Raw genomic sequence first — 23299 nt, forward strand, 5'->3', positions numbered from 1 at the left:
TGCAGCTGACCCGAACCAAAACTACAACTCCCAGCATGTTGCACTTTATAGTTCTACAGTTTAGGTTATGGTCCAACATGCAGGGAGTTGTAGTTTTGGTTCGGGGGTGTTTGTGTGCATCCGTGGGGCTCTTGGTTGGCGGGTGAGTATGAAGGGTGGGATTCTGGTGGTGCAATTTAGTGCGGGTGCCACTAAAAATAAATAAAATTAGATGGCACAACTGCCCTAATGCCCGTCTGCTCCTATACAAAACATTTATGCATACATATATCATACATGCACCAGCCACTGCCCCCATATACATACACACACCCCCGCCACTGCCCCCCCCCCCACATCATACATTACATACATACACACATACACTCACACCATACATATACACCATACATATGCACACATCATACATACACACACCGCTGCCCACCCCACATCATACATTACATACACACACACCCCCGCCCCCCCCAACATCATACATTACATACACATTGCACATCACACATAGACATTATACACACATTATACATTACATACACGTCACACATAGACATCATACACACATCATACATTACATACACACATACACTCACACCATACATATACACCATACATATGCACACATCATACATACACCCACCGCTGCCCCCCCACATCATACATATGCACACATCATACATACACCCACCGCTGCCCCCCCACATCATACATCACATACATACACATCACACATAGACATCATACACACATTATACATTACATACACGTCACACATAGACATCATACACACATACACTCACACCATACATATCCACCAGTGTTTCCCAACCAGGGTGCCTCCAGCTGTTGCAAAACTACAACTCCCAGCATGCCCAGGGCATGCTGGGAGTTGTAGTTTTGCAACAGCTGGAGGCACCCTGGTTGGGAAATACTGATATACACCATCCTCCCCCATCATACATTACATACACATCACACATACACTCACACCCTACATATACACCCACCCTTCCTGCCGCCGCCTGTATTCTCGGTCTCCTCACCTGAGCCGCCATGAGTGGACATCAGAGCTGTAGTCCCGGCCGGTGTGAGGTGAGATTTCCGTCCTCCCCCTCTCCCCCCTGCTCTGTGTTTTCCCCGTGCAAACAAGCAACCTCCCCGTGGTGGATTAGGTCCTGTCTAGACAGAGCAGGGGAGGGGGGAGGGATAGAGCTGTGTGCGGGGGATGGAGCTGTGCACCGACATGTCAACATCCTCTCTCTCACCCAGCTGTGTCTTCTTGTGTAGAGCTGCATCCTCCGGGAGGGGAGATAAGAGGACTCTGCAGTCAGCTGGAGGCCGCCGCCCCCTCCATACACTCTGAGCGCCGGTGTGAGGTGGAGACTTCCATCGGCTCCTGCGTCTCACACCGACATTAAAGAAAAATAAGGGGGAAGTCGGTCTGTCCCTGCTCGCCCGATACAGGGCTAAATCTATGAACAATTCACCTGCCCGGCACCCAAAACTACTTGTCCCGGGCGTCGGGCTATAGAATTTCCACATCCCTGCTCCATTCTTGTCTATGGGTGGGGGCGTGACCCCTGGGATCTCTGTGCAGCTCCTTCCATTCATGTCTATGGTAGGGGGCGTGACCCCTGCGATCTCGGTGCAGCTCCCTCCATTCATGTCTATGGGAGGGGGCGTGACACCTGCGATCTCTGTGCAGCTCCCTCCATTCATGTCTATGGGAGGGGGCATGACACCTGCGATCTCGGTGCAGCTCCCTCCATTCATGTCTATGGGAGGGGGCATGACACCTGCGAACTCGGTGCAGCTCCCTCCATTCATGTCTATGGGAGGGGGCATGACACCTGCGATCTCGGTGCAGCTCCCTCCATTCATGTCTATGGGAGGGGGCGTGACCCCTGCGATCTCTGTGCAGCTCCCTCCATTCATGTCTATGGGTGGGGGCGTGACCCCTGGGATCTCTGTGCAGCTCCTTCCATTCATGTCTATGGAGGGGGCGTGACCCCTGCGATCTCTGTGCAGCTCCTTCCATTCATGTCTATGGGAGGGGGCGTGACCCCTGCGATCTCGGTGCAGCTCCCTCCATTCATGTCTATGGGAGGGGGCGTGAGCCCTACGATCTCGGTGCAGCTCCCTCCATTCATGTCTATGGGAGGGGGCATGACGGCTGTCACGCCCCCTCCCATAGACATGAATGGAGGGGGCTTGGTGTGACATCACTAGGGGGCGTGGCCATGATGTCGCATCCCAGTCTCGGAGGCAGCGAGCGACACAGAATGCCGGGTGCTGCACTGAGATCGCAGGGGTCCCCAGTGGCAGGACCTCTGCAATCATACATCTTATCCCCTATACCTTTAAACTGCTCCCATGGTTGTTTGTAATGGCTTCAAGAAAAGGGACTAGAAGAAGCAAAACCCACGGAAGCCACGTCTATACAGCCTACAACAACCTAAGCTATAATTGTATAGGTTTAGCACATTAAATGTATAGCTATTCTTCGAATGTTCTGTTCCTACAAGCTAGAATACAGAACTAGTTTCAGGTTTTTATCAGGTAGCTGTCACCGTTTATCATGCAGATGCATTTTATACACCTGTGCACACCAATCTTGATAGATGAAGCTTGGAGCGTATTCTTCTAGTTTACATGCATTTTCAGGCCATTTAAAAGCGCTATATTGTAAATGACTCCAGAACACAAATCAAACTTGAAGCCATATTTTACTCTGCACTGAACAACTGTATTACATGATTTACATTATCTGCATAAACCATCTGTTAGTCCACGTAATATACAACATGCCCTATGGCACTATGAAAAAGCAGGCTCCATTAGATCTAGAAAGCTGCCTTCTATCTGAAAAACAAACAGCAGCTCCGTAAACAGTGGAACGTGACTACTGATCCCAAAAAAAATTATCGCTAGAGAAGGCTGACTTTCATTAGAAAATAAACATATATTATTATTTAAAGGGGTACTCCACTGGAAAACATTTTTTCCAGAAAGTTAAACAGATTTGTTAATGACTTCTATTCAAAAATCTTAATCCTTCCAGTACTTATCAGCTGCTGCATTCTCCACAGGAAGTTCTTTTCTTTTTGAATTTCCTTTCTCTCTGACAACAGTGCTCTCTTCCGACATCTCTGTCCATGTCAGGAACTGTCCAGAGTACGAGAAAATCCCCACAGCAAACCTCCCCTGCTCTGGACAGAGGTGTCAGCAGAGAGCACTGTGGTCAGACAGAAAATAAATTCAAAAAAGAAAATAACTTCATGTGGAGCAAACAGCAGCTGATACTGGAAGGGTTAAGATTTTTAAATAGAAGTCATTTACAAAATCTGTTTAACTTTCTGGCACAAGTTGATTTATAGTTTTTCACTGGAGTTCCCCTTTAAGCATACCTATGTTACTGATCATAGTGAAAGCAGAACTGAGAACATGGGGTCATCCAGCATCAGGATAGGCCATCAATATTAGATTGGTGGGAGTACAATTCCTAGGACTCCTGTCGATCATCTGAGTGCTGCAGGCTCTTCAATGCTTGCTATAGTAATAGTACAGTGATGCTGGAATAAACAATAGTTGGTCCCTTTAAACAGCTGACAGGTGGGGGTACCAGAAGTTAGATCCCTGATGATGTAATATTAATAGCCTATCCAGAGACTTAGGCTTGATAAATCCATTTTACTTTTATAAACTCATGAAATGTATTAAAATTACATCGTACATAAATGTACGTCCTGATGCCCTGGTACTCAGAAGGAAAAACAATGTTCAAAGATTTGTATATTACTTCTATTTAAAAATCTTAATCCTTCCAGTACTTATCCGCTTTGTTGTATAGTTCATTCCAGTCTGACCACAGTGCTCTCTGCTGCCACCTTCGTATCAGGAACTGTCCAGAGCAGGAGAGGTTTGCTATAGGGATTTGCTTCTGATCTGGACAGTTCTTGACACAGACAGAGGTGGCAGCAGAGAACACCATAGTCAGAAGAGAAAGAACTACACAACTTCCTCAAGAGCAAACAGCAGCTGATACTGGAATGGTTAAGATTTTCAAACAGAAGTAATTTACAAATCTATAACAAAGGCCCGTACGTGCAGTCACCGCTCAGTGGAGACAACTCGGCAAGGGGGTCTAGTTTGCGGAAGGCTGGATCACAGCATCGGTGCAGGTTGATGGGCGCTCATCAACATGCACCGATGCTGTGATTCAGCCTTCCGTGGACCGGACCCCCTTGCCGAGTTGTCTCCGCTGAGCGGTGATTTCACGTACGGGCCTTTGTTGTTATAGATATTGATACTTTACCCTTTTTGCATGTACACCCCGCAGGAGACTCACTTTGGGCCACCGATATCTCGCAGTACCTCCTTTACAGGTGCAGTAACACTTTAATGTGCTCTCTCCTTACTCACTCTTTGGTATTGTAATTTACAAATCTGTTTAACTTTCTGGCACCAGTTAATTTGAAAGGATTTGTTTTCCATAAAAGTACCGCTTTAAGGCACCAGGACATATTTTTACGTCCTAGTGGGGTATTCTGTAGGAGCTGTGTTTTCTTCATACATGGCAGATCCCTTGATGCTAGTGGCGAACATCAGCGATCATGCTAATGCCAGTCATAAACCTTTCAGATGCCGTGATCAATAGTGATCATGGCATTTGATGCAGTTGGGGTTCTTGTGTGCAGTGGAACATCAGCAGCAGGATTGCGGTGCTCTGATGAGTGAGCAATGCGGCCGAAGGTCTCTTCACCTGCCTCCTGCCACTCTGGGGAACTTCTTGTATAGTCTGCCCACACAGGCAGACTATACAGGTAGATTACGGATATAACTGATCAGTGCTATGCCTATGCAAAGCACTGAACAGTAATAACAATCTAAAGATCTCCCCAATGGGACTTGGTATGGATAGTATGGAACAGTTTTAAAAAATAATAATAATTTACTAAGAGGACCAAATAATTTGCCACATAGTACATCTTTACAAGAAATAGGAAAATAAATAGTTTCAGTAAAAAAAAACAAGAGATGATGAAACAAGGTTACTTGTATCAGGAAAAAGCAAAATCACAAGCCCATTGAATGACAACCTGACATAACAGAGAGAACAAATGGTATCTCTACCTTCCTTCTCTGTGTGTTATATCCAGTCCTCACCAAGTCCTCACCTTCGAGGCTGATTGGCATCAAACAAAGTGTCGTCATCTTCTTCCTCTTGTTCTAAGGGAGTTAGCTCCATATTTCCTATATTTGTATCTAATACGCCATATTTTCTAGTTTTCTTATTTTTTCTTCTTGTCCTGTAAGAGTAAAATGTAAAATGAATGAACAATTACTACAGATTATAAGCATTTTAAAATTTGCTGCACTTTTCCTTGAATAGTAAGGTTAATTTGAATGTATTTGAAATAGGGGTAAAATTTTAAACTAACCAAAGGTTTCCTTCAAATTCTACACCATAGCTCCATTTCTAAAACAATACAATTCTGCAACATTCCAAATTCCACTCAGATACCTGTGCAGCTTTTTCCGAATAAATTCCACAGCAAGTGGATTTACTCTTATATTGCTGGGTAGAAAATGCACTGCACTGATCTATTTTCCTATCTAGACCCGATACAGCGGTCACTCAAGTTACAATATTAAAGGGGTATTCCGGGATCTAAGCTTTTATCCTCTATCCAGATGATAGGGGATAAAATATCTGATCGCAGGGGGCACCTCCGCTGGGACGCCCTGCAATCTCCCTCCAGCACCCACATTGCATGCGGGGCTGGGTCTCTAGTGTCGGAAACTTCCAGGTTTCCGAGACTGGAGACGTGACATCACGCCCCCTCTCATAGACATGAATGGAGGGGACGTGACGTGACATCATGGAGGGGGCGTGACGTTACGTCATTTCTCCAGTCTCGGAAACCCACTCACACTAATGTTAAGTTCACACTGCGAAATTCTGCTCACGGAGTTTCGCAGGAATTTCGCAGAGTGAACGCACCCTTATAAAGATCTGCGCAGAGGAAAAGTTGACCAGTTGCCCATAGCAACCAATCAGAGGCCTTTTCAGAAATAATTTAAAAAAAAAAAAAAAAAAAAAAAAACACAATCTAACTGGTTGTTATGGGCAACAGGTCAACTTTTCCTTTTCCTCTGCACAGGTTTTGATAAATCTCCCCCAGTGTCACAAAAAAGTAGTAGAGTCACCCACATCTGGGGGAGATTTATCAAAACCTGTCTAGAGGACCATAACAACCAATCAGATCGCTTCTTTCATTTTTCAGAGGCCTGTTCAGAAATAAAAGAAGGGATCTGATTGGTTGCTATAGGCAACTGCACCACTTTTCCTTTGGTATTGACATGTTTCACAGATCTGGACTGTCAGGAGCATTGTATGTTGAGTCTGGATTCAAGTTACAATGGTCCAGAAAAGACGATTGTATGTTGAAAATGTTGTACCCTGAGGCCTTTGTAAGTTAAGGTACCACTGGACAATATGGGAAGGTGAACCAAATAAGTGTTTAGTGCCGTGTTTTCCAAACAGTGTGTCTCCAGCTGTTGCAAAACTACAACTCCCAGCATGCCCTGACAGCCTTTGGCTGTCCGGGCATGCTGGGAGTTGTAGTTTTGCAACCGCAGCTGGAGACATACTGTTTGAAAACATTGGTTTAGTGACTTCGGGCAGCAGCCCAGGAGTTTAACGTATAGACAGTAGAATCTCCAAATAGCTAACACACACGGAAAAGGGAAAAAAAATAAAATTGAGAGATGGCTCCTATTGGAAAAAAAAACACTCAAATACTCTACTGTACTCTCTCCAGAGTGTAATTACCTATAAAACATGATAAAAAGCAATATTACAGTAGAATCTCCCAGTGCCATATAATCACCCCTTATCACCCCCCCGTACCATTTCAATCCCCCGTGCCATTTTATTCTCCTTCCTGATCCCTCCAATGCCACTTCATTCCTCCCCCTTGAACCCCCTGTGCCACGTCATTTCCCCTTGATCCCCCCTGTGCCATTTCATTCCCTCTTTATTACCCTCTGTGCAAATTTGTCACCCCCTCTTTACCACCCCTGTGCCATTTCTTCCCCACGCTTTATTCCACCTGTGCCTTACTCCTTGTGCCAAATCACTTTTCACCCCTTCCCTCCTCCCTCCGTTGTTCTTCTTACCTTGCCAACAGGCCCAGGGGCTCTCAGCGGATTTGATGTTCTCCTGACATTTTCTGCACTGCCCTCACTGTGAGGCTGTGAGCAGTGGTGGCTGCCAGCAGTGAGAAGTGACAAGTGCAGCACAGAGGACATCAGGAGAACGTCAAACCTGCCGAGATCCCCTGCATCTGAGCCTACTGGCCAGGTAAGAAGAACAACAGGGGGAGGAGTAAATGGGGAAAAATGATATGGCACAAGGGTAAGGAGGGATGATTTGGCACAGGAGGAATAAAGTGGCACAGGGGGATAAAGGGGAAATAAAATGGCATAGGGTGGATGAAATAGGACAGGTGAGATAAAGAAGGAAAGAAATGACACAGGGGGTGGTAGAGAGGGGGGGATTACATGGCACAGGGGATCAAGGGGAAATAATGCGGCAGAGAGGGTAATAAAGGGGGATGATTTAGCACAAGGGGAATTAATTACCCTGTTTCCCCGAAACTACACCCTACCCCGAAAATAAGCCCTAGCGGGATTATCGGGGTGGGCTGCAATATAAGGCCTACCCCAAAAATAAGACCTAAGCCAGGGATACTCAACTGGCGGCCCGCGGTCCAGATCCGGACCGTGGCCACCAGTAATGCCGAGTAATGCCGACCGGAACGCTCTCCTGTAGCAGTGTGGAAGATGGGGGGGGGGGGGGGGTGCGGCATCCTCCACACTGCTACAGACCTGCATCCTCCACACTGCTACAGCCCCCATCCTCCAACCTGCTACAGCCCCCCATCCTCCCACAGCCCCCCATTCTCCACACTCCCACAGCCCCCCATTCTCCACGCTCCCACAGCCCCCCCATAAATAAATAAGCCCTACCCTGAAAATAAGCCCTAGTGTGTTTTTTGTGACAAAAATTAATATAAGACCCAGTCTTATTTTCGGAGAAACACGTGACCCGCATTAACCTTATTTTCGGAGAAACACGGGACCCGCATTAACCTTTTAGACGCCGCGATCAAAGTATATTGCGGCGTCTAAAGTCCTGAAGTTAACTGCTGGTTAGCTCGGGGATGCTGATCAGGATCACAGTGGTGTAATCGTCCCTTACCCTGCTCTGTGCCTCCAATCGTCGCTCCTTTATTGCTGCCAGCCATGGCAGGCATTAGTAAGGGAGTGCCAATAACACTGATCACTGCTTTGCTATGGCATAGCATTGATCAGTGTATGCAATCTACAGATTGCATGTAATAGTCTCCTATAGGGACTAAAAAAGGTTAAAAAAAAAATTGTAAAAAGATAATAAAATGTGAATTAACCCGTTCCCAAAATAGAATCACCCTCTTTTTTAAAGAAAAAAAAAGAAGTTTAAATATTTTTTTTTATAAAAAAAAAAGAAAAAAAGCCCTTTGTCATAAAAAAAACAAAAACACCCTTTTTTCCATTAAGAGTACATTCACGCGGACTTATCCACAGCGTATCTTACGCTTTGGATCCGCTGCTGAAGGACTGCTACATGCTGCCTTTAGATGTGCCTGCTCGGAGCGGCAATAAGCGATGTGCTTGCAGTGTGTCTGCTCATAGCGGCCTATTGCTGCTCCGAGCAGGCACATCTAAAGGCAGCATGTAGTGGTCCTTCAGTGGAGGATCCGCAGCTTAAAATACTATGTGGATTCGCCCGTGTGAACGTACCATTTAGGGGGGGGGGGGGGGGGGGAAAGTCACATGACATTGAAAAAAGTATCGGTAATTGGTATCAAAAAGCATCTGTACTCGGTCTTAAGAAAATTGTATCGGGACATCCCTAGTATTATGGACCTGATACGAGCACATAAAGCCTGGCTATTCCCCATAACCCATCCTTACCACCATTTCCATACATAGATTTCACTTTACTCTGACATGCTTTCCTTGCCCACAAACATAGGTTATGATAATAATATCCATTAGTATAAAACAATTACATAAACATGGAAAGGAATACAGGGGCTTATACTAAAGGTTGTGGTCACATGGCTGGAATGCAATTTTTCCAGCAATGTTTCAGCTGTATACTGATAGAATATATTAACACTTTATGGACAGCTGTGGGTCCAATCTTTACGACCCACACAGGTAAACAGAATGAAGGGGCTGAGGAGCTGGTGTGGCATGGCATCCCCTTACCATTTTTAAAGGGGTATTCCAGGAAAAAAACTTTTTCTCTTTTTTTATATCAACTGGCTCCAGAAAGTTAAACAGATAAGTTAATTACTTCTATTAAAAAATCTTAATCCTTTCAATAATTATCAGCTGCTGAAGGTGAGTTATTGTTTTCTGTCTGGCAACAGTGCTCTCTGCTGACATCTCTGCTTGTCTCGGGAACTGCACAGAGTAGAAGAGGTTTGCTATGGGGATTTGCTTCTAAATTGGGCGGTTCCCGAGACACGTGTCATCAGAGAGCACTTAGACAGAAAAAAACAACTCAACTTCAGCAGCTCATAAGTACTAAAAGGATTAAGATTTGTTAATAGAAGTAATTTACAAATCTGTTTAACTTTCTGGAACCAGTTGATTTATATATATATATATATATATATATATATATATATATATATATATATATATATATATATAAGTTTTTCCCTGGATAACCCCTTTAAGGAGACCTAGGCCACCCAAATGAAAGGGTCCAGCTCAAGATCCCTGCACAGCCAGGTGGCCAGCAGAGCTGCTGTGTAGGAAAAAGTAAAGGGATGTAGTCCTTATTCTCTTGCTTATTGGGGGTCTCAGAGGTTGGACCACCACAAAACATCCTAGTGACACACGATCACTTTATGAGATGGGAAAACCCTCAGGTAATGCACCATTTTACATGTCTAAGACTGTGTTCACATGTTCAGGTTTAATTGCAATTACTGAAATCCAAGCCTGAAACAGAATATAAATAGAGGACAAAGGAAAGTACAAAGGAAACATTGAGACTTCTCTTTATTTCAGATCCATTCCTGGCAATTACAAATAAAAGCTGAAAGTGTGAACACAGCCGTAATCCTGAACGTCAAGGTGTGCAAAAAATATTTTTTTTTATCACCTTCATCAACAATAATAATAATTTATTATTATTATTATTTTTAACAGACGTGGTCACATTCACAATCCACTCAATCCACAATATTTATAGCCATGAAGCAATAAACTACAGGTCGATTCTATACAGACAGGTCATCTATACACTACAGGCCTCATTCATAAAAACAGTAGAAGGGTATGTTCACACTGAGGAATTGGGAGCGAAATTGAAGAGGAATCATTTCGGTCAGGAAAATCTTTTTCCCATTTTCTGCCTTGCATGGAATTCTGCACAAAAATCATTTTGTCAGAAGAAAAAGAAAGGCTATTGACTTCAATGGCCTTTACTCACGGATTCAGTATCCACATTCCGCTAGCAGAAACTCCTTAGAATGAACAGGGCCGCGGAAAGTCCATTAAAGTCAATGGAACTTTTATTGTTGGATGATTTGGAGCAGACTAAGCGAGCAGAATTTCTCACGTAAATTCCTCTCCAATTCCTCAGTGTGAACATACCCTAATGGAACAGAGGCCTTGTAGACCAAAGCAACCAACCGAAAATAAAGGCTGCACTGTGATTGGTTGCTAAACATGGACAGTTTCCCCCTGCCAATAAATCAGTCCTATTTTTCCGCTACAGCAACCAATCCTAGAGCAGCATTCATGTTTCCAGAGCAGAAGCAGAATTTTGATTGGTTACTATGCGTTTCTATCAGTCCACTTTAATAAGGCCCGCTAATCATTATGTATGGAAATGACTGAATGCTCACATTTTTTTCAGAACTTTTCCAACCCTCTTGTAGGTTCCTACACAACGTAAATATTTCATTAACAGAAACATTGCAATGTTTGATGGGAGCTCCCGCATACACGGAACATTAGGTCTTTCCAAATTATTCATTGGATTTCAGGGAGCATAATGCATATGCTGGAAAGCAAGTCTCCAGTAATAAAATGTAGCAGACTGTCTACTGTAATATACAGATAATGCATAATTATTACACTTTAGCTGCTAAATCTCACAAAGAAATGCTGGAATCTCCCTGTATTACTGCATTAAGCGATATTTGACAAAGCAGCAAGTGAAGTTTACCTAATGGGTCTGCAGCTCGGTGCAAAACTTTTTTTTTTTTTTTTTTTTTTAAATCAACTGGTGCCAAAAAGTTAAACAGATTTGTAAATTACTTCTATTAACGAATTTTAATCCTTCCAGTACTTATTAGCTGCTAAATACTACAGAGGAAATTCTTTTCTTTTTGGATTTCTTTTCTGTCTGTCCACAGTGCTCTCTGCTGACACCTCTGTGCATTTTAGGAACTGTCCAGCGCAGGATAGGTTTGCTATGGCGATTTTCTCCTGTTCTGGACAGTTCCTGATATGGACAGAGGTGTCAGCAGAGAGCACTGTGGTCAGACAGAAAATAAATCCAAAAAGAAAAGAATTTCCTCTGTAGTATTTAACAGCTGATAAGTACCAGAAGGATTCAGATTTTTAAATAGAAGTAATTTACAAATCTGTTTAACTTTTTGGCACCAATTGATTTAAAAAAAGAAATAAAATTATTATTAATAATAATTATATATTTATTTTATGTAAGTTACAATATTAATTGGTTCCAGGATGACCATTGTATGTTGAAGCCATTGTATGTTGAGACCATAACTCGATGGAAATCTGGTAATTGGTTCTGAAGCCCCAACATGTCATCCAAAAATAGGAAAAGGTGAAGATTAAAAGGAAAAGAAGTAGATCACTAATACAGATAAAGCAAATCCTTACATATAAAAGTAATAAAGATCTGCTGGAAGCTGTAATCACTGTCTATTAGGGATCGACCGATATCGTTTTCTTAGGACCGATACCGATAATCGGTGGAGGTTAGGGCCGATAGCCGATAACTTATACCGATATTCCGGTATAAGTTATCAGCTATTTATCCCCCCGCAACACCGCTGCAGATCATTGATTTAAAGCGGGCGCTTTAAATCAATGCACTGCAGTGGCTTTTGCAGTGCCATAAGCCGCCGCTGCCGCCGCCACCACCACCCTCTTCTCTCCCCCTACCTGTCAGGGTGGTGCGGGCCATCCATCCTTCCTGTAGTGTCCGGGGGCGTTCCGGGTGAACAGGTCCGGGCTGTCCTTCTCCGGCGGTCATCTTCTCCACTCCGGGCAGGCTACGGCCTAGTACGCTGCATAGATGCCGCTGCGCAGTGATGCCAGTGTGCAGCGACGCACCTGACGTCACGGCGTAGCGGCGTCTATGCAGCTACTATGCCAGAGCCTGCCCGGAGTGGAGAAGGTGACCGCCGGAGAAGGACAGCCCGGACCGGTTCACCCTGCACCCGGAACGCCCCCGGACACTACAGGAACGATGGATGGCCCGGACCACCCCCATTACGGTTAAGTTTAATTTTTTTTATTGACTCGGAGGGTGGGGGAGGGGCCCGACCGGTATAGCGGTATGGGCAAAAATCCATACCGGTATACCGCCCAGCACTACGGTGGGGGGTGCGACGCGGTGGGTCGGGGGGGGGGGGTGTGGTCGGTTGCGGTGCGGTGCGGTGGGGGCGGGGCATTATCGGCAAGGTAATTATATTTATATATATGTAAAAAGAAAGAAAAAAAGATATATATATATATATATATATATATATATATATATATATATATATTGTGACAGCGTGGCAAGGAAAGGGTGTATTTCCCTAGCTGATCCTGGAGGAACCTCCACCTGGGGCCTAATCAATGAGACAGCAGAGAGGGGAGGTATGTTTAAAAGGAAGTCAGGCAGTGTAGTCTGGGCTCTCCCCAGAAGACAGCAAGGTGGCTTTGGGGGAGGCAGGGGTCCTTGCGAGGAGCACACAGCCAGGGCTGTGAGTGACACCCACAACAGTAAAGTGGACGGTATAGGATTTTTGTTTGTTCCTGTTGTTACGCCGAGCGCTCCGGGTCCCTGTTCCTCCCCGGAGCGCTCGCGGCGTTCTCCTGCATGCAGCGCCCCAGTCAGACCCGCTGACCGGGAGCGCTGCTCTAGTATCACTGGCGGGGATGCAACCCGCCCACGGGTCGCATCCCAATCCCCTCACCTGCCCCGTCCTCCTTCTGTCCCGTCCCGGCGCGCGCGGCACCGCTCTCTTTTTTTTTATAACTGTTTTTTTTTTATTAAAGAATTTTTCTTTAAAACAGATATTTGAGAATAAGAAAATAAAAGTCCAAATAAACAGAGTCATTACATATTAAAAAGACCAGGTTACAATATGATAACATTAAAGAATGCCCAAAATCGTGATTATCGGCCGATAATATCGGCCATACCGATAATCGGTCAATCCCTACTTTCTATGTCAGTGTTTCCCAACCAGGGTGCCTCCAGCTGTTGCAAAACTATAACTCCCAGCATTCCCGGACAGCCGTTGGCTGTCCGGGCATGCTGGGAGTTGTAGTTTTGCAACAGCTGGAGGCACCCTGGTTGGGAAACAATGGTTTATGTAGAGGACTTCTTCATGGTCCTATACAGTACACACAATGGCCCTCATTTACTATTGCAAACCCGACCTGTTTTATCGCATTGTGACAGAAATTCTGTCTGTGCCAGATTTTGTGCCAGAATTTGCACCAGAATTGAAAAAACCATGACTAACTCCCCATTTTACTAAGAAAACCCGAAAAAGGGGCGTGACCATCAGGAAATTGGGCATGGTCTCCAAAAAGGTGCGTGTTCCCAGCATTTTCACAAAAACCCAACATATTTACTAAGTTTTCCACACAAAATGTGGTGGATTTGAGCTGAGGAAAACCCAACAGATCAGAGCATGTGTAAAAAAAAAAAAGCAAAGTGTAGGGAAAGTGGAAAATGTAGGGAAACCTTAGTAAATAACGTGGAAAATAAATTGTAGGGAATTAAAACCCACAAAGAAACCTACACAACACTCTTAGTAAATAAGGGCCAGTGTCCCAAATGGAGCCAACCTTACTTGGTGTCCAAAGGAGCAGCTAACCCTGGCACAGGTAAGGAGTAGTACAGAACTTGTAGTTCCTCCCTGTACTGTAGGGGGCGCTACCAGACAGCCAGTCAGTGCTTGTACTTCAGTAATAGAGGTGATTTACCAGTAAAATGCCTATTCTGATTGGTCAGTTCCTCCAGTTGTGACAAGTTTCCCAGATCTGGGCTGTCTGTAGCATTGTAAGTTGAGTCTGGTTTCAAGTTACAATGGTCCAGAAAAGACTATTGTATGTTGAAACTATTGTATGTTGAGGCCATTGTAAGTTGAGGGGTCACTGTACACTGATGTCACTGCCCAGCATCATATAAAAGGAAGTGATGCATGCTGCTTAATTGGCTTGAAAAAGGTCTCATTGTATAGACCGAAAAGTAGCACCTCTGACTTGATGGGTGAATAAATCCACTATATCACAATTATTTGGAGTGTCGCTTCTTCTTCTATGGATCTTCAAGTCGTGGGATATTGAGTAACATCCCTATGAGCTGAGCACCCACATGGACCCAGAGTCCCTATCACAGTGCCGGTCCCTTCCCAGAAGCTGTTATATATGTTTTCCAGTGGAGTACCCCTTTAACATTCTGCCTGTAGACAACTCATCCCCCTCACTGACAACACAAGACGCCTGTGATCTACCTGGGAATTACGGCTACAGGTGCACAAGGCTCTGAACACAAGCCTCTCATCGCCATCATTACTTTATTCTTTAATTCCAGGATATATCTCTAGGAGACAGAAAAGAATCCACGACCTTGCAATGTGATAACTCAGGGCGATGAAACAGCGGCTATATAACTTTATGCTTCTATAAAACATTTATTGTAAAAACCTGTCTCTTCCATAATAGTGGATATATATCACAGCTGTCTGCGTCACATTCACATGAATTTCTTCCAGTGTTAGAAAGCACAGAGCACGGACTACAGGATCCTGTCTCTACATTAGGAAAATAACACTACTATGCATTGTGACTACAGGTTGGCCCGAATCATCAATAAATCCAAGATCATATTAGAGCACTGTTTCCCAACCAGGGGGCCTCCAGCTGTTTCAAAACTACAACTCCCACCATGCCTGGACAGCCGAAGGCTGTCCAGGCATGCTGGGAGTTGTAGTTTTGAAACAGCTGGAGGCCCCCTGGTTGGGAAACAGTGAATTAGAGTAATGTTTCCATAGCAACCAATCACAGGTCAGCTTTTATAATCCGCCCATAACAACCAATCACAGCCCAGTTTTTATAATCCGCCCATAACAACCAATCACAGCTCATCTTTTATAATCTGCCCATAACCACCAATCACAGCTCATCTTTTATAATCTGCCCATAACCACCAATCACAGCTCATCTTTTATAATCTGCCCATAACCACCAATCACAGCTCATCTTTTACAATCTGCCCATAACCACCAATCACAGCTCATCTTTTATAATCCGCCCATAGCAACCAATCACAGCTCATCTTTTATAATCCGCCCATAACCACCAATCACAGCTCATCTTTTATAATCCGCCCATAACCACCAATCACAGCTCATCTTTTATAATCCGCCCATAACAACCAATCACAGCTCATTTTTTATAATCCGCCCATAACCACCAATCACAGTTCATCTTTTATAATCTGCCCATAACAACCAATCACAGCTCAGCTTTTATAATCCGCCCATAACAACCAATCACAGCTCAGCTTTTATAATCCGCCCATGACAACCAATCACAGCTCAGCTTTTATAATCTGCCCATAACAACCAATCAATCACAGCTCATCTTTTATAATCTTCCCATAACATCCAATCACAGCTCATCTTTTATAATCTGCCCATAACAACCAATCACAGCTCAGCTTTTATAATCCGCCCATAACCACCAATCACAGTTCATCTTTTATAATCTGCCCATAACAACCAATCACAGCTCATCTTTTATAATCTGCCCATAACAACCAATCACAGCTCAGCTTTTATAATCCGCCCATAACAACCAATCACAGCTCAGCTTTTATAATCTGCCCATAACAATCAATCACAGCTCATGTGATTGGTTGTTCTGAGCAAATCACTGAGGTTTTTTCCTGACAGATTAATAAATTTGGGATTTTATGTATCGTTTACTACTTTGGTGATCTTACACTAGTAATATGGCAAATCAATAGCAGTTTCCGACATGCAAGTCTGGGTATAGGGAGGGAAAAGAGGCTACTTCCCAAGGTGGCCACTGCCTAAAATGCCTTAATCTCCCTCAAGCATATCCCAGTAAGATATAGGAGTCTAAAAAAGGTTTTCTGAGTATTTCCAAAAATGCTAACTTTTTTAATTTTTTTTTATTTTTATAAATGACACATGGACTGGTTATGAAGCAAATATTCAGTCATGTTAAAGAGGAGACTAATCAAAACAAAACAAAAAACACTTACTTACCTGCTGCTCATTGCTGGTGCCATCCCCACTGCTCAGAGATCACCTTCTTCATCACTTGCTTAGGTAAGTCAATACTACAGCCAGTGGTTAGTTACATGTCAGGACGGACAACAGGAAGCTCAAAGCAGAGGGGATGGCATTAGCAGCAGGTAAGATTCTCCCCCCCCCCCCCCCCCACACACACCTTTACAAATAGGAATATTTATTTAGACAACCTCTACTGAACGTCCGCTAACCTTGATGTGGCTCCCATTAGGCTGGGTTCACACTACATTTTTCAACGACAGTTCCTGCATACATTCTCTATCTAAAACCGTATGGGGAAAAAAATGGATGGAACAGTATGGGAAAAAGTAAACCGTATGCGTTTTTAAACAGTATACTGTTTCTTAAAAGTGCATACAGTTCCGTCCGTTTTTATAGAAAAAAAAAAACCATACGTTTTTGAAAATTTTGTCCATTTTAATGGGAGGGGTCTTGGGTGGGGACTTTAGGATTCAAATGCGCATGTGCAAAGTAAAAACGTATACGTTTTTCCCGTATGGAACCGTATACATGTGCGTTTCCCATTGACGTCCATGTTAAAAAAACGTATGCGGTTGCAGTACGGTTTTTAAACCAGAGACAAAATCGTGGTCAACCACGGTTTTGACTCCGGTTTAAAAACCGTACTGCAACCGCATACGTTTTTTTAAATATGGACGTCAATGGGAAACGCACATGTATACGGTTCCATACGGGAAAAACGTATACGTTTTTACTTTGCACATGGACATTTGAATCCTAAAGTCCCCACCCAAGACCCCTCCCATTAAAAATGGACAAAATTTTAAAAAACGTATGTTTTTTTTTTTCTATAAAAACTGACGGAACTGTATGCACTTTTAAAAACAGTATACTGTTTAAAAACGCATACGGTTTACTTTTTCCCATACTGTTCCATCAGTTTTTTTCCCCATACGGTATTTGATAGAAAACATATGCGGGAACTGTAGTTGAAAAACGTAGTGTGAACCCACCTAAAACCTCGCGCTCCCGTATGCCTTCGTATGCGCTCCCGTGTGTCATTCATTTCAATGAGCCGGCCGGAGTGAAACGTTCGGTCGGCTCATTTTTGCGCCGTATGCGCTTTCCCCCCGGACCTAAAACTGTGGTCAACCACGGTTTGAGGTCCGATCGTAAAAGCGCATACGGCGCAAAAATGAGCCAACTGGAACGAACGTTTCACTCCAGCCGGCTCATTGAAATGAATGACACACGGGAGCGCATACGAAGGCATACGGGAGCGCGAGGTTTTAGCTCCCCCTGCCGTATGCGCTCCCGTATGGGAGAAAACGTAGTGTGAACCCACCCTTACACTGACTTTTCCAATGAAGGCATTTTATTTGAGAAATAAACGTGTTATTTTCATTTTTCTAGTCTCCTTTCATCACAGTAAATTGTGGAGCAGACAGAAGGATTATCCTGGCTTCTATCGGGAAACTATTAGCATGCAACATAGCCAATATAGTGGATCCTCTTATCGGCGGGAAGTGACAATATGGAAGACGCCGCTATACACCCCTCTACTCTCTTCTCTGCATCAGTTGTGTATTTGCTGTTGCATCCTTTAGGCTATGTTCACACTACGGAATGTCAGCACGGAAAATCTCTGTACAGACATTCGGCAAACTGCGGGCGCCAGCAGGAACTGTGACTGCACAGGAATGCGTTGTCTCATAGACAGGTACATTGTTTTTGCGGAAACAATTTCTGTGCCGGAAACATCTGGTACGGAAATTCCGCCATGTGCACAGCGCAGAAGAATCCCGTTGAATTTAACGGGACTCTGCTGCAGTGGAATTCCAGAGTGGACCTTCCAAGCAGAAATCCGCATGTAAATTCTGACGTATGGCCTTATTAGATTGTCTCTGGAAGAAATGCTTCTGTCCTTTAGCATGAGATGTGCTAAAAGTGTGATGTAGCTGGCATGAATTTACTAGTCAATAAACATGGATCAATTGTATCAAATTTATCCAACAATGTATGTGCTGTAGTAAATCTACAGTAACTCCCTAGGTTTTCTCTTCTTACATCACCTCATGGGTTAAAGGGGTACTCCGGTGATTAGACATCTTATCCCCTATCCAAAGGATAGGGATAAGATGCCTGATCGCAGGAGTCTCGCCGCTGGGGACCCCCATGATCTTGCACGCGGCACCCCGCTTGTAATCAGTGCCCGGAGCGTATTCGCTCCGGGTCTGATTACCGGCGACTAGGGATCGACCGATTATCGGTATGGCCGATATTATCGGCCGATAAGCACGATTTTGGGCATTATCGGTATCGGCAATTACCTTGCCGATAAGCCGATAATGCCCCGCCCCCCGCACCGCCACCGCCTCCCCCGACCCGCCGCACCGCGACCACCCCACCGTAGTGCTGGGCGGTATACCGGTATGAACCGGTCGGGCCCCTCCCCCACCCTCCGAGTCAATAAAAAAAAAATTACTTACCCGTAATGGGGGTGGTCCGGGCCATCCATCCTTCCTGTAGTGTCCGGCGGCATTCCGGGTGGAGGGTGAACCGGTCCGGGCTGTCCTTCTCCGGGGGTCATCTTCTCCACTCCGGGCAGGCTCCGGCCTAGTACGCTGCATAGACGCCGCTACGCCGTGACGTCAGGTGCATCGCTGCGCACGGGCGTCACTGCGCAGCGGCGTCTATGCTGCGTTACTAGACCGGAGCCTGCCTGGAGTGGAGAAGATGACCGCCGGAGAAGAAGGACAGCCCGGACCGGTTCACCCTCAACCCGGAATGCAACCGGACACTACAGGAAGGATGGATGGCCCGCACCACCCTGACAGGTAGGGGGAGAGAAGCGGGTGGTGGTGGCGGCGGGGGCGGCCTATGGCACCACAAAAGCCACTGCAGTGCATTGATTTAAAGCGCCTGCTTTAAATCAATGATCTGCAGCGGTGTCGCGGGGGGATAAATAGCCGTTAACTTTTACCGGAATATCGGTATAAGTTATCGGCTATCGGCCCTAACCTCCACCGATTATCGGTATCGGCCCTAAAAAAACGTTATCGGTCGATCCCTACCGGTGACCACAGGGCAGGCGGCATGTGACGTCACGCCTCCGCCCCCTTGTGATGTCACGCTCCGCCCCTCAATGCAAGCCTACGGGAGGGGGTGATAGCGGTCACGCCCCCTCCCATAGACTTGCATTGAGGGGCAGAGCGTGAGGTCACACGGGGGCGGAGGCGTTGCTCGACCTGACGTGCTGCAGGTGACAGTCTCCACTGTAAGTCTATTGAGCCCTGCAATGAATCGGATGCATACTTCTCTTATCACAGCTTGTGATTGACCAAAAAAACTACAATTCACTACGGAATTTCAGCGGTGGACATTCTGCCATTAAAATTCCGCCACCTAGGCAGAAACCTGCTACAGACATTGTTATCTATTGGGACTGCAATGACCACACGGTCCTAGAAATTCCATAGTATGAACCTAGCCTTAGATTTAGGACAAGCTTTGGGTTTACATCTGTAATTTTATGATGCATAAAAAAGTGTTATAAGAAATCCCATAAGGTGGGAACTTGATGTGCATACCGCAAACTCACTGATCATTATGCAACTATATGGTCTATGCAACCCACATTCCCAGACTTCTTTTTTACCCAAAACTGCAATTTTCCTGCTCCAAATACCTCCAAAATCTTAGGGGTGTTTTGGCTGGTCCCGGGTAGGCATTGACTGATATTGATTTTTTAGGGCCGATACCAATAAACTGTGGAGGTTAAGGCCGATAGCCGATAAATTATACCGATATACCGGTATAAGTTATTGGCTATTTATCCCGATATGAACTGCTGGGGCTTTTGTGGTGCCAGAGACTGTCGCCACCACCCGCTTCTCTCCCCCTGCCGGTCCTTAGTCCAACCACCGCCGCTGACCCATTGCCTCCCCCATCCCCGGTTTTACAATTACCTGTTCCCGGGGTCCGCGCTACTTCTGGCTCCGGCGGCGTCCTGAGCTGTCACTGTGCGCACTGACAGTGACGTTGCATTGAGGACGTCACTAGTCATTGCGCAGCGCAAAGCGTAACATCGGATGCCACAGGAGCCAGAAGTAGCGCGGACCCCGGAAATGATAAAACTGGCCGGGGCGGTACGGTGGGGGGGGGGGCTAGCGTTGCGGTGCGTAGGGGGGGGGGGAGCTGCGGTGCGGTGGGTGTGGGGTGCACATTATCGGATTATCGGCAAAGTAATTGCCGATACCGATAAGGACCAAAAGCGTGAATATCGGCCAAACCGATAATCGGTCGATCCTTAGTCCCGGGAAACATTCTAAACCAAATCGGTACAGCCCAGCGCTGGTCTCCTAGGAAACCGTACCTAGTGCAAGATCCAGAGCTGTACAATGTTGTGTCTCAGGGTCTCGTGCTGGGTACAGTTTCAGAGATGATCAGAACCAGGCTAGAGGACACATCTTGTTTGTAACATTATACATCCAGCAGTGCACAATCCCTCCATTCACTAAGGCTGGGTTCACATATATGTCTGCCATGAACCCAGCCTAAAACTCAACTCAACTGATGAAAATGTGCATCAGTTGTGTAGCATCCGTCGTCCATTATTTCTGAATGCCGAATGGGAAAACGCAGCAAGATGTGTTCCCCTACCGGTGATGGTCAGGTGTGTTCAACTATCCAGCGTCCAAACTGAGATGCTGGATGAAATGTGATCTGTCCCATTCAAATAAATGTAATTAGTTCTTACATCAGTTTCCCTCCAACGTTTTTTAGCAAGCAACGGAAGAAAAAGATGACTGATGCCGGACATATGTGAACAAGCCCAAACATGACACATCGAGTGGAGCAAAATCCCTACAGTCACTTACATGACACATCTAGCAGAGCACAATCCCCACAGTCACTATCATGACACATCTAGCGGAGCACAATCCCCACAGTCACTTACATGACACATCTAGCGGAGCACAATCCCTACAGTCACTTACATGACACATCTAGCGGAGCACAATCCCTACAGTCACTTACATGACACATCTAGCGGAGCACAATCCCCACAGTCACTATCATGACACATCTAGCGGAGCACAATCCCCACAGTCACAATCATGACACATCTAGCGGAGCACAATCCCCACAGTCACAATCATGACACATCTAGCGGAGCACAATCCCCACAGTCACTATCATGACACATCTAGCGGAGCACAATCCCCACAGTCACTATCATGACACATCTAGCGGAGCACAATCCCCACAGTCACAATCATGACACATCTAGCGGAGCACAATACCCACAGTCACAATCATGACACATCTTGCGGAGCACAATCCCTACAGTCACTATCATGACACATCTAGCAGAGCACAATCCCTACAGTCACTATCATGACACATCTAGCGGAGCACAATCCCTACAGTCACTATCATGACACATCTAGCGGAGCACAATCCCTACAGTCACTATCATGACACATCTAGCGGAGCACAATCCCTACAGTCACTATCATGACACATCTAGCGGAGCACAATCCCTACAGTCACTATCATGACACATCTAGTGGAGCACAATCCCTCTGTTCACTATCATGACACATCTAGCTGAGCACAATCCCTACAGTCACTATCACGTCAGTATCATGATACATTGTCAGAAATTAGCACTGCAATAAGCGCCACAAGACATTTGCATTCTGAAAAGAGATATGATGTAATAACCTGTGATGACATCACCACCGCGCACACGTCATTACTCTGCTCACCTGATGGTCCTGATGACGAAGTAAATAATGACGGCAGCGCTCACCACCACCAGCACCGCCAGGGCCCTCTGGGTCTGAGGCTTGGGGGCGGCCGGAGTGGGCACGGTGGAGGACAGATCGCCCTTGGCAGTGATTGAACTACTCCCATTGACGGCTACGGGAGGCTGCGGGCCGCTGGCACCGGTCGGAGATGCTATGGCAGCTGCTCTGGGGCCCAGGGAGCTATGTACGTAGGGCACACAGCAGAGAGTAACCAGCACGCACAGGGCGCACGTCACCCAGCCGGGCGGCCATATACTGTTCCCAGCACACATCCTCCAGCCGCCGCCACTACTCCCCCTCCTCCCCGCTGCCCGGAGGAGAGGACAGCTACTCCTGTCACACAATGCCGCGGACACAACACAGGACCACGGAGCTCCTCTCTACTGCTACTTCCTGGTCTGAGAGCGCACGCTGCGTGGTTGCTAGGCGATAGGCAGCAGTACGTGATGACGTTATACGCTGGCAGCTCAGTCATGCCTTCTAATTGGGGTTTAGTTTCTACTATTCTGTCATTTGAGTACAATATGAAAAAAAGTCTCTGTTGGCAGTAGCAACCAATCAGAGCCCAGCATTCATTTCTGAAGCTGCTCTGGAAAAATGAAAGCTGTTCTCTGGTTGCTATTGGCAACAAAGCTTCTCTTTTAGACAGTTTTGTATCTGTTTCTCTCTGAAATCAGCCAATTCACACTGGAGGAGGCAGTCATGTTCTGTAGAATTTACGTAGAATTATCAGGAAAATGTCTTCCCAATAATTAACCCTTACTGTCAGGCGCTCCAATAACGTTTTGTGTGGATATGACCCCTTCCTCAGATTGCCATTCCATCTGAGGAGGAGGTTGTATCCCCGAAACA

The 23299-nt window shown here is 45.6% G+C and overlaps 1 protein-coding gene across 9 annotated transcripts in view; it reads right to left on the bottom strand.

Annotated features, from left to right (window-relative positions):
• FAM174A (family with sequence similarity 174 member A) overlaps window positions 1-22865 on the bottom strand; it is a 53863-nt gene extending 30998 nt beyond the window's left edge. For 2 of the 9 annotated variants that reach the window (XR_008847478.1, XR_008847477.1), the window contains exons 1-3: window positions 22406-22861; window positions 5178-5309; window positions 2809-2862 (exon numbers count right to left, since the gene is read on the bottom strand). Coding sequence is in view for 5 of the 9 variants with exons in the window: in XM_056537538.1 (XP_056393513.1) it covers window positions 2810-2858; window positions 5178-5309; window positions 22406-22719 (495 nt within the window). In the remaining 4 variants the exon portion in view is untranslated. Of the gene's footprint in view, window positions 1-2808; window positions 2863-5133; window positions 5310-22405 lie in introns of all 9 variants that reach the window. The other 7 variants (XR_008847479.1, XM_056537543.1, XM_056537540.1 and 4 more) reach the window with 5 other exon arrangements.
• Window positions 22866-23299: the final 434 nt, after the last annotated feature.

This window comes from Hyla sarda, chromosome 1 (assembly GCF_029499605.1).
Source record: "Hyla sarda isolate aHylSar1 chromosome 1, aHylSar1.hap1, whole genome shotgun sequence".
Lineage (NCBI taxonomy): Eukaryota > Metazoa > Chordata > Amphibia > Anura > Hylidae > Hyla > Hyla sarda.